General features: G+C 47.5%; 1 protein-coding gene across 7 annotated transcripts in view; it reads left to right on the top strand.

The window, feature by feature from the left end:
- Nucleotides 1-17131, top strand: part of PALD1 (phosphatase domain containing paladin 1) — a 90078-nt gene that overhangs the window by 61045 nt on the left and 11902 nt on the right. For all 7 annotated transcript variants that reach the window (XM_073793707.1, XM_033842592.2, XM_033842594.2 and 4 more), the window contains one exon: nucleotides 8550-8690. In XM_073793707.1, coding sequence (XP_073649808.1) covers nucleotides 8550-8690 — 141 coding nt within the window. The remainder of the gene's footprint in view (nucleotides 1-8549; nucleotides 8691-17131) is intronic.

Below are 17131 nucleotides of genomic sequence, written 5' to 3'. Positions count from 1 at the left end.
CTGTGAACATGGGTGTACACATATCTGTTTGAGTCTTTGCTTTCAATTCCAGAAGTGGAATCACTGGATCAACTGGTAATTCACTGTTTAAATTTTGAGGAACTGCCATATTGTTTTCCACAGCAGCTGCACCATATACATTCCTGCCAGCAAAGCACAAGGGTTCCAATTCCTCCACATTCTTGCCAACACTTGTTGTTTTCTGTTTTTTTTTTGATAATAGCCTTCCTAGTAGGTATGAAGTGACATCTCACTGTGGTGTTGATTTGAATTTCCCCACCGACTAGTGATGTTGAACATTGTTTCATTTGTTTTATGGCCATTTTTGTATCTTTCTTGGAGAAATTCCTATCTGAATTCTTTGCCCATTTTTGATTTGGGTTGTTTTGTTATTGTTGAGTTGTAGGAACTCTTTATATATTCTGGATATCAATCCCTTGTTAGATACGTGATAGTTCGGTGGGTTGCCTTTTTACTCTATTGATAGTGTCCTTTCATGCAAAAATTTTTAATTTTGATGAAAATCAATTTGTCTGTTTTTTCTTGTTTCCTGTGCTTTTGGTGTCATATCCAAGAAGTCATTGCTAAATGCAACGTTATGAAGCTTTTCTTCTAAGAATTTTATGGTTTTAGCTCTTACATTGAGGTCTTTGATCCATTTTGAATTAATTTTATTTCTTTAGTTTAATTTTATTTTTTTTATATAGCAGGTTCTTATTAGTTATCCATTTTATACATATTAGTGTATATATGTCAATCCCAATCTCCCAATTCATCACACCACCACCCCACCACCACCACTTTCCCTCCTTGGTGTCCATACGTTTGTTCTCTCCATCTGTGTCTCTATGTCTGCCCTGCAAACCGGTTCATCTGTGCCATTTTTCTAGGTCCACATATATGTGTTAATATTACAATATTTGTTTTTCTCTTTCTGACTTACTTCACTCTGTATGACAGTCTCTAGATCCATCCACGTCTCTACAAATGACCCAATTTCGGTCCTTTTTATGGTTGAGTAATATTTCATTGAATATATGTACCACATCTTCTTTATCCATTTGTCTGTCGGTGGGCATTTAGGTTGCTTCCATGGCCTGGCTATTGTAAATAGTGCTGCAGTGAACATTGGGGTGCATGTGTCTTTTTTTTATTTTTTATTTGTAGTACGCGGGCCTCTCACTGTTGTGGCCTCTCCTGTTGTGGAGCACAGGCTCCGGACGTGCAGGCTCAGCGGCCATGGCTCATGGGCCCAGCCGCTCCGCGGCATGTGGGATCTTCCCGGACCGGGGCACGAACCCGTGTCCCCTGCATCGGCAGGCGGACTCTCAGCCACTGCGCCACCAGGGAAGCCCCCATGTGTCTTTTTGAATTATGGTTTTCTCTGGGTATATGCCCAGTAGTGGGATTGCTAGGTCATATGTTAATTCTATTTTTAGTTTTTTAAGGAACCTCCATACTGTTCTCCATAGCGGCGGTATCAATTTACATTCCCACCAACAGTGCAAGAGGGTTCGCTTTTGTCCACACCCTCTCCAGCATTTGTTGTTTGTAGATTTTCTGATGTTGCCCATTCTAACTGGTGTGAGGTGATACCTCATTGTAGTTTTGATTTGCGTTTCTCTAATAATTAGTGATGTTGAGCAGCTTTTCATGTGCTTCTTGGCCACCTGTATGTCTTCTTTGGAGAAATGTCTATTTAGGTCTTCTGCCCATTTTTGGATTAGGTTGTTTGTTTTCTTAATATTGAGCTGCGTGAGCTATTTATATATTTTGGAGATTAATCCTTTGTCTGTTGATTCGTTTGCAAATATTTTCTCCCATTCTGAGGGTTGTCTTTTCATCTTGTTTGCAGTTTCCGTTGCTTTGCAAAAGCTTTTAAGTTTCATTAGGTCCCATTTGTTTATTTTTGTTTTTATTTCCATTACTCTACGAGGTGGATCAAAAAAGATCTTGCTGTGATTTACGTCACAGAGTGTTCTTACTATGTTTTCCTCTAAGACTTTTATAGTGTCCAGTCTTAACATTTAGGTCCATTTTGAGTTTATTTTTGTGTATGGTGTTAGGGAGTGTTCTAATTTCATTCTTTTACATGTAGCTGTCCAGTTTTCCCAGCACCAGTTATTGAAGAGACTGTCTTTTCTCCATTGTATGTCCTTGCCTCCTTTGTCATAGATTAGTTGACCATAGGTGCATGGATTTATCTCTGGGCTTTCTATCCCGTTCCATTGATCTATAGTTCTGTTTTTGTGCCATACCATTATTGTCTTGATTAGTGTAGCTTTGTAGTATAGTCTGAAGTCAGGGAGTCTGATTCCTCCAGCTCCGTTTTTTTCCCTCAAGACTGCTTTGGCTATTTGGGGTCTTTTGTGTCTCCATACAGATTTTAAGATTTTTTGTTCTAGTTCTGTAAAAAAATGCCATTGGTAATTTGACAGGGATTGCATTGAATCTATAGATTGCTTTGGGTAGTATAGTCATTTTCACAATATTGACTCTTCCAATCCAAAAACATGGTATCATCTTTAATTTCTTTCATCAGTGTCTTATAGTTTTCTGCATACAGGTCTTTTGTCTCCTTAGGTAGGTTTACTCCTAGGTATTTTTTTCCTTTTGCTGCAATGGTATATGAGAGTGTTTCCTTAATTTCTCTTTCAGATTTTTCATCATTAGTGTACAGGAATGCACGAGATTTCTGTGCGTTAATTTTGTATCCTGCAACCTTACCAAATTCATTGATTGGGTCTAGTAGTTTTCTGGTGGCATCTTTAGGATTCTCTATGTATAGTATCATGTCATCTGCAAACAGTGACAGTTTTACTTCTTCTTTTCCACTTGTATTCCCTTTGTTTCTTTTTCTTCTCTGATTGCCATGGCTAGGATTTCTAAAACTATGTTGAGTAATAGCGGCGAGAATGGACATCCTTGTCTGGTTCCTGATCTTAGAGGAGATGCTTTCAGGTTTTCACCATTGAGAATGATGTTTGCTGTGGGTTTGTCGTATATGGCCTTTATTATGTTGAGGTAGGTTCCCTCTATGCCCACTTTCTGGACAGCTTTTATCGTAAATGAGTGTTGAATTTTGTTAAAAGCTTTTTCTGCATCTACTGAGATGATCATATGGTTTTTATTCTTCAGTTTGTTAATATGGTGTATCACATTGATTGATTTGCATATATTGAAGAGTCCTTGCATCCCTGGGATAAATCCCACTTGATCATGGTGTATGATCCTTTTAATATGTTGTTGGATTCTGTTTGCTAGTATTTTGTTGAGGATTTTTGCATCTATATTCATCAGTGATATTGGTCTGTAATTTTTTTGTATTATCTTTGTCTGGTTTTGGTATCAGGGTGATGGTGGCCTCATAGAATGAGTTTGGGAGTGTTCCTTCCTCTGCAATTTTTTGAAAGAGTTTGAGAAGGACGGGTGTTAGCGCTTCTCTAAATGTTTGACAGAATTCGCCTGTGAAGCTATCTGGTCCTGGGCTCTTGTTTGTTGGAAGATTTTTAATCACAGTTTCAATTTCAGTGTTTGTGATTGGCCTGTTCATGTTTTCTGTCTCTTCCTGGTTCAGTCTCAGAACGTTGTGCTTTTCTAAGAATTTGTCCATTTCTTCCAGGTTGTCCATTTTGTTGGCATAGAGTCGCTTGTAGTAGGATGCTTTGTATTTCTCTTGTGTCTGTTTTAACTTCTCCTATTTCATTTCTAATTTTATTGATTTGAGTCCTCTCCCTCCTTTTCTTGATGAGTCTGGCTAATGGTTTATCAATTTTGTTTATCTTCTCAAAGAACCAGCTTTTAGTTTTATTGATCTTTGCTATTGTTTTCTTTGTTTCTATTTCATTTATTTCTGTTCTGATCTTTATGATTTCTTTCCTTCTACTAACTTTGAGTTTTATTTGTTCTTCTTTCTCTAGTTCCTTTAGGTGTAAGGTTAGATTGTTTATTTGAGATTTTTCTTGTTTCTTTTTCCCTCTTAGAACTGCTTTTGCTGCATCCCATAGGTCCCGTAGGTTTTGGATCATCATGTTTTCGTTGTAATTTGTCTCTAGGTATTTTTTGATTTCCTGTTTGATTTCTTCAGTGATTCTATTTAGTAACGTATTGTTTAGCCTCCATGTGTTTGTGTTTTTTATGTTTTTTTCCCTGTAATTGATTTCTAATCTCATAGCATTGTGGTCAGAAAAGATGCTTGATATGATTTCAATTATCTTAAATTTACTGAGGCTTGATTTGTGACCCAAGATGTGATCTGTCTTGGAGAATGTTCCGTGTACACTTGAGAAGAAAGTGTAATCTGTTTTTGGATGGAATGTCCTATAGATATCAGTTAAATCTATCTGGTCTGTTGTGTCATTTAAAGCTTGTGTTTCCTTATTAATTTTCTGTTTGGATGATCTGTCCATTGGTGTAAGTGAGGTGTTAAAGTCCCCCACTATTATTGTGTTACTGTAGATTTCCTCTTTTAGAGCTGTTAGCAGTTACCTTATGTATTGAGGTGCTCCTATGTTGGGTGCATATATATTTATAATTGTTATATCTTCTTCTTGGATTGATCCCTTGATCATTATGTAGTGTCCTTCCTTGCCTCTTGTAACGTTCTTTTTTTTAAAGTCTTTTATCTGATATGAGTATTGCTACTCCAGCTCTCTTTTGATTTCCATTTGAAGGAATATCTTTTTCCATCCTCTCACTTTCAGTCTGTATGTGTCCCTAGGTCTGAAGTGGGTCTCTTGTAGACAGCATATATATGGGTCATGTTTTTGTATCCATTCTGTGAGCCTGTGTCTTTTGGTTGGACATTTTATCCATTCACGTTTAAGGTAATTATCGATACGTATGTTCCTATTACCATTTTCTTAATTGTTTTGGGTTTTTTTTTTTTTTTTTTTGGTGGTACGTGGGCCTCTCACCTCTGTGGCCTCTCCTGTTGCGGGGCACAGGCTCCGGACGCGCAGGCTCAGCGGCCATGGCTCACGGGCCCAGCCGCTCCGCGGCATGTGGGATCCTCCCAGACCGGGGCACGAACCCGTGTCCCCTGCATCAGCAGGCGGACTCTCAACCACTGCGCCACCAGGGAAGCCCATTGGGTTTGTTTTTGTAGGTCCTTTTCTTCTCCGTGTTTCCCACTTAGAGAAGTTCCTTTAGCATTTGTTGTAGAGCTGGTTTGGTGGTGCTGAATTCTCTTAGCTTTTGCTTATCTGTAAAATTTTTGATTTCTCCATTGAATCTGAATGAGATCCTTGCCCGGTAGAGTAATCTTGGTTGTAGGTTCTTCCCTTTCATCCCTTTAAATGTGTCATGCCACCCCCTTCTCGCTTGTAGAGTTTCTGCTGAGAAATCAGCTGTTAACCTTATGGGAGTTCCCTTGTATGTTATTTGTCTTTTTTCCCTTGCTCCTTTCAATAATTTTTCTTTGTCTTTAATTTTTGTCAGTTTGATTACTACTGTGTGTCTCGGTGTGTTTCTCCTTGGGTTTATCCTGCCTGGGACTCTCTGCGCTTTGTGGATTTGGGTGGCTATTTCCTTTCCCATGTTAGCCACGTTTTTGACTATAATTTCTTCAGATATTTTCTCGGGTCCTTTCTCTCTCTCTTCTCCTCCTGGGACCCCTATAATGCGAATGTTGTTGCGTTTAATGTTGTCCCAGAGGTCTCTTAGGCTGTCTTCATTTCTTTTGATTCTTTTTTCATTATTCTGTTCCACGGCAGTGAATTCCACCATTCTGTCTTCCAGGTCACTTGTCCGTTCTTCTGCCTCAGTTATTCTGCTATTGATTCCTTCTAGTGTATTTTTCATTTCAGTTATTGTATTTTCATCTCTGTTTGTTTGTTCTTTAATTCTTCTAGGTCTTTGTTAAACATTTCTTGCATCTTCTTGATCTTTGCCTCCGTTCTTTTTCCGAGGTCCTGGATCATCTTCACTATCATTGTTCTGAATACTTTTTCTGGAAGGTTGCCTATCTCTACTTCATTTAGTTGTTTTTCTGGGGTTTTATCTTGTTCCTTCATCTGGAACGCAGCCCTCTGCCTTTTGTTCTTGTCTATCTTTCTGTCTGAATTAATTTTTGTATATGGTATAAGGTAAGGGTCCAAGTTCATTCTTTTGCATGTGGATATCCAGTTTTCCCAGCACCATTTGTTGAAAAGAATGTCCCTTCCCCATCGAATGGTTTTGCAAAAATCATTTGACCGTATACACGAGGGTTTATTTCCAAGTCTACACGTCGGTCCCTCAGATGTGATAGTTAGAACTCTCTCTACTCACACCCAGTCCTGTGCCAGGAGCTCTGTGTGTGCTCCCTTCTTCACCCTTCACAGGTTAGGTGCCCTTACTACTCCCAGTTGATAGATGAGGAAACTGAGGTGCTGGGAGCCAAGCTCATCACCCCAGAACCACGTCAGAGAGGTGATGGGGTCAGGGCACAAGCCAGGTAGTTGACCTCTGAATCTGTGTTCTAAAGTTACATCATGTGACCCAAGGATGCCCCTGTATCCCCATCCTTAGCCACCCCAAGACATGCTCAGGTCTAGACCAGCTTCCTTTGTAATTAATTCAGGCCTGTGGAGCCCACAGTCCAGTGGGGAACATTCAATAGACTGTGAAGAGTGCTGAAATAGACATTGGTTCTGAGCGCCAAAGGTGCAGCTGGGGGAGCCCAAGAGGGCTTCGTGGAGGAGGTGACATTTGAGTGCATTTTAGAAAGATGAGTGAGTCTCCTGGGGCTGGGGGGAGGGATAGTGTGCAGAGGGGATCAAACGTGCAAAGGAGGGAGTCTGGAAGGGGCAGGATCTGTGGAAGGCTGCAGTTGGCCAGAATGGAAGGAGGCAGGGCTGAGGTGGGGGCCCTGACTGTGCGGACCCTGGAAGACCATACTGTGTGTTTGACCTTAACCTTGGGGCCAGCAGAGAAGTAGGGGAGGTCGTGATCAGATTCTCATTCTGGAGGCCAGTGTGTGGAGGAGGGTGTGGAGAGGAGAGCCTGGGGCCTGAGTGAGGCGGGGGCCGCCTGGTGAACAGGAGTCCAGTCACTATTGGCTGGTCTTGGGGGCCATTGGTTGTGAGGCAAAGAGGGAAGACACCCAGGATGACCTCAGGTTTCTGGCTGGCGCTGGTGACAGCCGAGGAGATGAAGAATTCAAGGGGAGGAGCAATTTAGGGGGAGAGGCTAGGAGTTTGGTTTGTTGCATTTGAAAAAGCTGTAGCCCTCTGCCTGGGGAACTGCCCCTGGGCCATCCTGGGGACCTACCTGTGGTCCACACTCCTCTCAAATGAGATGTCCGACCCAGAGCTTGGGATCTGGGTGTGGCCTGAGCCGGATTAGCCGAGGGTCCTCCCAGGTGATGGCTCCTCTTTTCCCACTGGGCTGTAGCTCCACCGCTGCCGGCGTGCTGGCCCTGGGCCAGTTCCTTCTGAGAAACGCAGGGGTGAGGGAGCACCCTGCCTGCCACGATCCCGCTAGGGCCCAGTTGTGGAGATGGGTCAGATTGAGAGAAGAGCTGAGCTGGGTAGGGTTTTGGTCTCTTCTTCTTTTAGCATCGTCTGCGGGGCACCTCCTAGGTGGAAAAGCTATTGCTCTCGGGGATTAGGGAGCTTCTTGTCTGGTGGGGAGCAGACGTGAACAAGTGGGGACACGGATGGGATGGATGAGTAGGTGGACGTCGACTTCGGGGCTGTGAAAGGACTGAGCGGGCTGTTGGGGTGACTGAGGAGGCTCCAGGAAGGCGTTGGAGCCCTGGGGGGGGGTGGGTTATGAGGGAGGCTGGGAGGCAGGTGGGGTCAGGCACTGGGGGACCTTGTAGACGTGGGGAAGCTTTCGGTTTTTATGTTGAGTGCCAGGGAGCCAGGAAGAGACTGAATCCCAGGAATTACACAAACAGGACATGCTCACACTTACACTTTCCTATGGCCTCTCTGGCTGCCAGCGAGGAGAAGGAGGGCCTGCTGCAGTGGGGGTGGGAGGTGCTGGAGGCTTGGGTTGGTGCTGGCGCAGGGGTTGCAGGGTAGGCACATCCAGAGGGGGGTCCGCAGGGGCGTGGTCGGGAGGGTGACTATGAGGAGAAGCCCTGCCCTGCGGAGTGATCTTAACGGGCCTCAGTTTCCCCAAGTAAAGGGGGGCTTACTTCAGATGAGCGGTGTCCACACTGGGTTCCCCAGAGCTGGGTGTTTCCGAGGTGTCTGGGGGCTGCTGCCAGGTGGAGGGAGAGCCAGCGAGGCCCCAGCTTAGGCCTGTCCTGTATCCCCGCCTCGCCCCGCCAGCCCCAGTTACATGACAGCTATCTGTTTTATGGGTTAGAGTCCTGGATAAGGCTTCGTTTGAAGCAAGGTTCCTGCTGCTTAAAAAATAAGCACCTCTGGAGCTCTGGCCTCCGAGATACGGAGGAATGCCCTTGTTCCCCGCCCCCATCTGAGAAGCAAGGAGTGGTCAGGGCCTGGGCCTTGAGGCCAGTGCGGCCCTTGGTGTGGGTGAACCTGTTGCCGGGGCTAGAGGGGCCCCCCCCCCCCACCTTGGTCTTCTCTCTGCTCATTCCCCTCCTCTGGTCCCAGGTGGTGATGAAGGTGGTGCAGCTGCTGCCTGATGGGCACCGCGTGAAGAAGGAGGTGGACGCGGCCCTGGACACGGTCAGTGAGACCATGACGCCCATGCACTACCACCTGCGGGAGATCATCATCTGCACCTACCGCCAGGTGAGCCTCGGCCCTGGCCCGGGTGCCGTCCCCACGTGCACAGCCCAGGAGACGGCCACCGTGGGTGTGAGGGCTGGGGGCCCCACGGGACCCGCAGGGGCTCTCGGTCGCTTCTTTACCTTCTGGAAGCGGAGGTGATCCCTGACATGGAAGTACGGCCAGCCCCGGCTCGTCCCGGCTGCGCTCTAGAGCGCTTGGTGGGGTGTGTGTGGGGGTGAGGTTCAGGGTATTTAGCAGCTGCTGCGGCTCTGGGACCCGTCAAGGATGTGACCGGTCAGAGGAGCACCCTGTCTTAGATCCCTGTGGTGCCAGGCATTCACTCTCCGGCTTCTGGGCCCTGGGGGCCCTGGGGACCCTGGGCAAGAGGCAGGTTGGTAGATGGGTCCTGGAGAGTGGCTGTTTAATATCCGACGGGGAAGCCGTTCAGTGTTTTCACAGCTGATGCTGCCTGAGGGACTGGGCATTCAATAATACAAACCGAAAGTTTTCTAAAGAAGTCCAGATTTCATATAAACATTCAGATTTTTAGCCTATCTAGAAAAAATGTGCCCTCCAGTCGGCTGTGGTTCCCCGTGCTCTGTCACATGGGGCCCAGCTGGTGCGGCCATGTAACCCGCCGGGCCGCTCTGGGCATCAGACTCTGTGGCCTCTGGCCTCTGTGTGGAGCACGCTGACCTGTTCTTGTTCTTCTCTGGCCCAGTGAACTTGCTTGGCTGCTGGAGAAGAAGAGGGTGCTGGAGTGGGAGGGAGCAGCTGTGGGGGAAGCCGAGGAGACTGAGCCTGAAGTGAGGGAGCACCCCTCTGGGTGCCGACCTTGTGCTCTCTGCTGTGGGCAGCAGTCCCCAAGGTCAGCTTCTGCCTGTGGCCCCTGCAGGGAAGAGGCAGCTCCAATCCAGCCCCACGCGCAGCCTGCATCTGGCACATGTGAATGGCTGATCCAGGCCAACCTTTGCTTAGGGTCATCGATCAGACCATGGTTGGGAAAAAGGGTGTTGGGCTAGAGACAGGCCATCTGGGGTCAGGCTGTGCCCAAGGTCAGAGGTCACTTGGAAGGGCCGCCGAATTTGGGGTGGGGAAAGGGGTTAAGGAGTTTCAGAAAATGGACTTTGCTGAGCTTTGGAAGATGGGCTCATTTTCCCCAGGGCCAGCAGCTCCATTGTATATCCCCTTTGGAGTTGCCTGTGGGTGTCACTCATGGTGGTCTCGTATTCTGCCACCAGGTGGCAGCAGTGAACTGAGAGCCTGAGCTCCTCCTTTCAGGACACCCTGAGAGGGCGGAGAACTGACGCTTCCATTTCTCTCTGTAGCTGGAGACCCAGGTAGTTGAAAAAGGATGCCTAGCCCTGCTTCAGAGCACCCATAGGCCCTCTCCCCACACTGACCACACTCTGTCAGAGTCCCCTTCTCCACGGCCCCTTCCTTCCGGCCCTGCTAGCCCTTCACTGCCTTTAGGCAATTTAGGGACCGCCCCCGCCAAAGGTGATAGGCCCTCCCCTCCTCTGAGCTCTGCAGCCGTGGATGTTCACTGTGGGGCACACCGAGGGTGCAGCAGGGAGCATCATGGGGACGTGAGCCTTGGGAAGAGAGGAGGGGTCCCACAGAGCTGGCCTTGAACAATCCCGAGGTAATGAGAGCCAGGCGAAGGCACTTCAGGCGGGAGGGAGCGCCTGGGCGAAGACCAGGAGGCTGAAAGGTGCGAAGCGAGTTCAGAAGCAGTGAAGGTGCTTCGGTGCCCGCGAACACAGTTGTGTTGGAAGTTGTCAGAGATGAGGCTGGGTGGGTGAGTTAGCTGTACTCTGCTGGCAGCGGGAGGGAAGGGTGGTGTGGTTGGGGCTATGTTCAGCAGTAGATGCTCTGGCTGCCTTTGGGGTGTGGGGTGTTTTAATGGAAGCAGAGCCAGCGGAGGACTCTCGCCCCCTCCCCGCCAGGCCAGCCCCCTCATCTCCGTTCCAAAGGCTAGGATGGTGCTAACCTCTGCAGTGGGAGGAGGGGAATCCCTGAGCCCCATTCCTGGGCTTCCTGGTGTTGGTGATGGAGGGATAAGGGTCCGGGGCAGAAGCAAGATGTAAAGTCATTCCCCAATGTGGCCACCAGGTGGCACCAGCGAGCTAGGGTCAAACTCTCAAAAGAGCTGAAGAGGAGGGGCGCCTGAGACACCCTCTAATCCAGTTCTTCTCACCCTGACTGCGCAGTCAATTCACCTCGGAGCTTTAAAACAGGCCATGCCTGAGCTCCATCCGCAGAGAGTCTGATTTAGTTGGTCTGTTATGGGGGCCGGGGCATGGAGTTTTCCTTAAAGTAACTTAGGTGATTCCAAAGTACAGTCAAGGTTAAGTACCACGTACTCTAAGCAGGGGTCCCCAACTTTAGTGAGGTTCAGGATCACCTGGAGGACTTGTTAAAACGCATATTGCTGGGCCCACCCCCCGGCTTTTGATTCTGTAGGTCTGGGCGTCTAGCAAGCTCCTACATGATGCTGGTGCCCCTGGGCGGGGCCCGCACTGCGGGTTCTGCCGCTGGAGTGTCTGGCCCTCTTGCTCGCTCCTTTTATAGCAGCTTTATTGAGATGTAACTCACACACCACACAAGTCACTTATTTAAAGTGTGCAAGGCAATGGTTTTTAGTATATTCACAGAGTTGTGTAACCATCGTTACCACATCAACTTTAGAACATTTTCATCATCCCAAAAAGAAACCTCTTGTACCCACTAGTAGTCGCTCCCCATTTCCCCCTCCCCAAGCCCTGGGCAACCGCCGACCTACTTCCTGTCTCTGGGGATTCGCCTATTCTGGACGTTTCATATAAATGGCATTATACGATATTTGGACCTTTGTGACTGGCTTCTTTTACTTAGCATAGTATTTTTGAGGTTTATCTATATTGTAGCGTGTATCAGTATTTCACTCCTTTTTATGACTGAATACTGTTCTGTTGTGTGGATAGATCACATTTTGCTTATCTCTTCATCAGTTAACGGACATTGGGTTGTTTCCGTTTTCTCGCTATTATGAATATAGAGCTGCTATGAGCATTCATGTATAAGTATTTGTGTGGACGTGTTTTCAATATACACAGGAGTGGAATTGCTGGGTCATATTATAACTTTAGGTTTAATCTTTTGGGGAACTGCCAGACCGTTTTCCAAAGTGGCCGCGCCATTTTATATTCCCATCAGCAGTGTGTGAAGATTCCAATTTCTCCACATCCTCGCTAACACTGGTGATTGTCCTTTTTAAAAATTTTTATTTATTTTTTTGGCCAGGCTGCGTGGCTTGTGGGATCTTAGGTCCCTGACCAGGGATTGAACCCACACCCTCGGCAGTGAAAGTGCAGAGTCCTAACCACTGGACCACCAGGAAAGTCCCTGGTGGTTGTCCTTTTTGATTTTAGCCATCCATTACAGCTGTAGCCCAGATGATTCTGTGGCTTCTTAGCTGGTCACTGAGAACTTTTGTGGGTGAAATGGGGCCTGGAGTCCTCACTCCCTGCATGGGAGACTGTGCATCTTTCTGCCCTTCTAGGAGGTCGTGTCTGGGTGCAGTGGCTTCTCTTGTTGCGGAGCACAGGCTCTAGGCACGCGGGCTTCAGTAGTTGTGGCATGCAGTCTTCAGTAGTTGTGGCTTGTGGGCTCTAGAGCTCAGGCTCAGTAGTTGTGGCGCATGGGCTTAGTTGCTCCGTGGCATGTGGGATCTTCCCGGACCAGGGCTCGAACCCATGTCCCCTGCATTGGCAGGAGGGTTCTTAACCACTCTGCCACCAGGGAGGTCCCAGGGATTGCCATCTTAACAATAGTCACTCTTCTGATCCATGAAGAAATGAGGTATGTTTCCATTTATATTGGTCTTCTTTAATTTCTTACATGATGTTTTGTAGTTTCTGGAGTATAAGTTTTGTACTTGTCTTATTAAATTTATTCCTAAGTATTTTGTTATTTTTATGCTATTATAAATGGAATTGATTTCTTAGTTTTATTTTTTTAGTTTGTTCATTGCTACTGTATAGAAATACAACTGATATTTGTATGTGGGTCTTCTATCTTGCAACCTTGTAGAACTCGTTTATTAGTTCTAATACTTTTACTTTTTTAGTGAATTCCGTAGAATTTTCTGTATACAAGGTCATGTCATCTGCAAGTAGAGATATTTTATTTTTGTCTTTCCAATATGCATGTCTTTTATTTGATTTTCTTGTCTGATTGCCCTGGTAAAATCTTCCTGTACAATGTCGACTAGAAGTGGCAAGAGCAGACATCTTTGTCTTGTTCCTGATCTTAAGAGGAAAGCTTTCAGTCTCTCACCATTAAGTGTGATATCAGCTGTGGGTTTGTCACAGATATCCTTTGAGGAAGTTCTCTTCCATTCTTGGTTTATTGTGTTTTTTAATGAAGAGATGTTAAATATTGTCAAATGCTTTTTCTCTATCCATTGAGATGATTCTCTGGTTTTTGCCCTTTATTCTATTGGTATAGTATATTGTTGGAATTGATTTTTGGAAATTAAACCAAGCTTGCATCCCTGGGATAAATCCTACTTGGTCTTGGTGTACGATCTTCTTTACATGTTGCTACGTTTGGTTTGTGGAGGATTTTTGCATCAAATTCATAAAAGCTATTGATCTGTAGAGTTCTTTTCTTATGATGTGTTTGGTTTGGCATCAGGGTAATATTGGCCTCATACAGTGTTACCCTGTCACGGGGAGACAAAAACCTAGGGAGGGAGAGAGGATATCACAAGTGTGTTAGTCAGCTTGGGCTGGCATACCAGACCACCACAGACTGCGTGGCTTAACCAACAGAAATTTATTTTCTCACAGTTCTGGAGGCTGGCAAGTCCAAGATCAAGGTTCTGGCTGATTGAGTTTCTAGTGAGGGCTCTCATCCTGGCTTATATACAGCCGCCTTCTCACTGTGTCCTCTCATGGCCTCTGTGTGTGTGTGTGTGTGTGTGTGTGTGTTTTGTGTGTACGGAGAGAAGGGAAGGGAGGGAGGGGGCTCTCTGGTATTTCTTCTTATAAGGACACTAATCTCAGAGGTCGTCTAATCATAGACGCCTTCCAGCCTGGAGGTGCTGTTAGAGAACAAAGAAAGAATCCAAAGACCGTATTCCTAGCCCAGGTTTCACAGACCAGTGTTAACAAAGGGAAGGATCTTTCAAGGGTTGCCAACATGTAGCCTTGTTAAATGTGTTCATTTTAAAGGAAGGAAGGAAGTAAAGAAGCAAAAATTTAAAAAACCCAACTACCATCTAACATGGTTGGCATTTTAGAAAAGAAAGGTTATTTTAGTACCAGAAAAGTAGGGTGGGTGTTCTCAGAATAGAGGACAGTCCTTGAAAAGATTTATATTTCTAAATTCCTGCGGAGTTGTGAGACTGGTCATAGACCTAGATTTGGGAATTGCGACGAGGCCACTGTTTACTTTAGTCAGAAAGGCAGAATGCCTCCTTCAGGGTCACCCTACACTCGCCCAGGCCTGACTGGACCCAGAGCCCCTGTCCTGCCTGAGGTCAGGGTGATCTGAGCGGTCCCAGCTGCCTCCAGATTTGAAGGGGCATCTGGCCAGCTAGGTGTGTGTGTGTGGACCCTGGAATGGATTTAATTATGACTGTCAATCCCCGTGTGGATGGGAAGGAAGCAGGTTAGATTGTCCTGGGTTGACTGGTGGAAGGAACGAGGATATGGGCGCTGGAAGGCACTGGGTTCCTACAGGGCCATCTTCATCCTCTCCGACTACCTTTGTCCCCGCGCCTACAGGCTGGATTAATGGTGCTTCCTCGCAGCGCTGTGTGTGGGAAGGACACAGTAAATGTTCGAAAATGGGAGGTCCCAAGGATCATTGTAGGGCACAGTGCCCTGTGATGTTCTTCCTAGCTGCAAACCCCCTGAACAGACTCTCAGATTTTAGTGCCAAGGGGACTTAGAGAGCATGTGACCTTTCTGTTTACAGATGAGCAGGAGAGCGGACTGCCCAGGGCCCCACGTGAGTTGATGGCAGATCAGGGATGAGAGGCAAAGATCCTCACTCCCAGCCCCGAGCCCCTCCCCTGACCACGATGCCCTTGACCCCAGGTCTCAGTCCACGTTGCCCTGGTGGGCTGTGGTGGGCTTGCTGAGGCTCCAGAGGCAGCTGCTTCCTCTACCCTTTCCCTCTGACGGACTGACTCCTCTGGAAATTGGCAGCCATGTCTCACCCCTGGTACCTGGCTGTTTATTTAGACCCCTGCCCTCTGGTTTCAAGCCGGAAGCCCCTGGCTGCTCTCCGGTGGAGCCTGCAGTTGTCTGCTCAGAGCAGGCCAGGTGCTGCATGTGCAGTGACTCTCGTTCGCCTGGTTGGACACCCAGGACCTCTGAATGGAAATGGACCTCAGCCCAGGCTCAGGTTGGGGGTGTATCGCCTACATGGGCTCCATTTGCCTGGGAACATTCCAGGTCCTGTCCACATTCTGCCCATCAGAAGCTTTCCTCCCAGGATCCCACAGACTTGGGGTTCTGAGACTGTCAGCAGCACGCACTCCTCAGCTTCCTGCCCTGCACCCCAGATCCCCCAAACAGTGCCTTTCCCTTCCCTGGCCCCGCCAGGTCCAGCAGTCAGCTTACACCTTAATCACAAGCAATTAAGAAAACGGCTCCTGGAACCTGGCGAGTGACTTCTGCCAGCTATAAACCTATTTCAGGGCCCTTGGTGGAGAAGAGCGGGAGAACGTGGGGGTTGCTGCTCTGTCGTGGAGCAGAAAGGAGGGCTCAGAGTGTGTGTAAGTCTCCGTCTGCACGGCGAAGTCACACAACAGCGACGAGGACTCTTTGTAGCTTGTTTGTGGTTTTGGAAATGATAGTAGCCCATTACCCAGCCTCCCAGGGACGGTTTCAGTTTTGCCTTCTCTTCCTGTTGTTCTCTGGGCCGGTGATGGTACCGTGAGCCTCACAGCACATGCTGCTCTTTCTGGGCTTTGTGCCTGTGCGCTCACTTCCTCTCACGGGGTGATCACGCTGTGTACACAAGCTGGCCTGCTCATTCACCTGGATGACGTTCTTCCACTTAAGCATGTGCTCCGTCAGCACATGCTTGCTGAGCGCCTGTCCTGTGTCTGGGGATGGAGCCGTGAGTGAAGCTTCACTGAGCTTAGATCCTAGTAGAATGAGGAGAGGCTCATTAATACATGGCTTGAGCTCGTGGACCCTCTAGCCTGTCTGTTGAAGAGCCTCTACATCATCCTGTGTAATGTCGGCATGATACCTGGTTGAGTGGATGTACTGCGGCATCGCCTGCTCTTCCTGTGGAGGTGGCCCGTGAGATTACTTCCTGTTGTTCTCTGGGCTGGTGATGGTACCGTGAGCCTCACAGCACATGCTGCTCTGCCATCCATGTGGCTTGTTTCTGAGGCTGATTCTTAGAAGTAGGATTATTGACTGAGTTGAAAAATAGGAACTTATTTTTTTAAATTATTTTGGAAAATTTCAAACAGAACAATTCAAAGTAGGGAGAATAATTTTCACAGACCCTTGTGTGGCCACCTCCCAGCTTCAGGAATCAGGGCCAGTCTTATTTCATCTGAAGCCCTACCAGTGCCACCCACTACCCCAACTGGATTATTTTGAAACAAGTCCCAGACCTCATATTACTTCCTCTATAAATATTTCAGCATATCCATCAAAGAAGGGATCTTTTAAAAAAGACCATCATAGGGACTTCCCTGGTGGTCCAGGAGTTAGGACGCTGTGCTTCCACTGCAGGGGTCACGGGTTCGATCCCTGGTTGGGCAACTAAGATCCCGCAAGCTGCGGCGTGGCAAAAAAAAAAAAAAAAAAAAAAGACCATCATAACGCCATTATCACACCTAAAACGACTGTGATTTCTCATCCTCCAATACCTAGTCAGTGTTAGATTTTCTTACTGATCTCACGATGTATTTCTGCAGTTGGAGCAGGGCCCAAACAAGATCCACGGGTGGCATTTGGCTCATGAGGCCCTTATGTCTCAATGAATCTAGAACATTTCTCCTCCTTTCCTCCCCTGAAGTGAGCGTGACGAGGTAACCAGGTTATCTTCCCGGGCGTCCCACAGTCTGGAGCTTGCCGATTGCACCTGTGGGTTTAGTTGAGCCTGTGTCGCAGTTCCCGTGCTTCCTGTCAATGGGTAGCGCAGAGGCGTGATCGGACTTGGCTGGGTGTTTGGCCGGTACAGTCGCGGGTGGTGCCGTGTGCTGCCGCGGGGGCCTGGAAGGTCCTGTGGCCTCTGCTGTGACCTGGCGGCTGCTGGCGGTCATCCCCTGGATTCCTTATTTCCTTGGGGGTTTGCAAAATGCTGATACACCGGCTCCCTCGTTCCCTCTGCATTAATTAACTGCTGTACTTCCAGAAAGAGCCGTCCCCGAGATGCAGTGAGGGCAGGAAGGCAGGCCCTTGGATTTACCCGTCCCCAGGGGAGGTTTGGGAGACACTTCT

Source organism: Tursiops truncatus, chromosome 16 (genome assembly GCF_011762595.2).
Source record: "Tursiops truncatus isolate mTurTru1 chromosome 16, mTurTru1.mat.Y, whole genome shotgun sequence".
NCBI lineage: Eukaryota > Metazoa > Chordata > Mammalia > Artiodactyla > Delphinidae > Tursiops > Tursiops truncatus.
The sequence above is the reverse complement of the archived record's forward strand: the minus strand, read 5'-3'. Positions and strand labels throughout refer to the sequence as shown.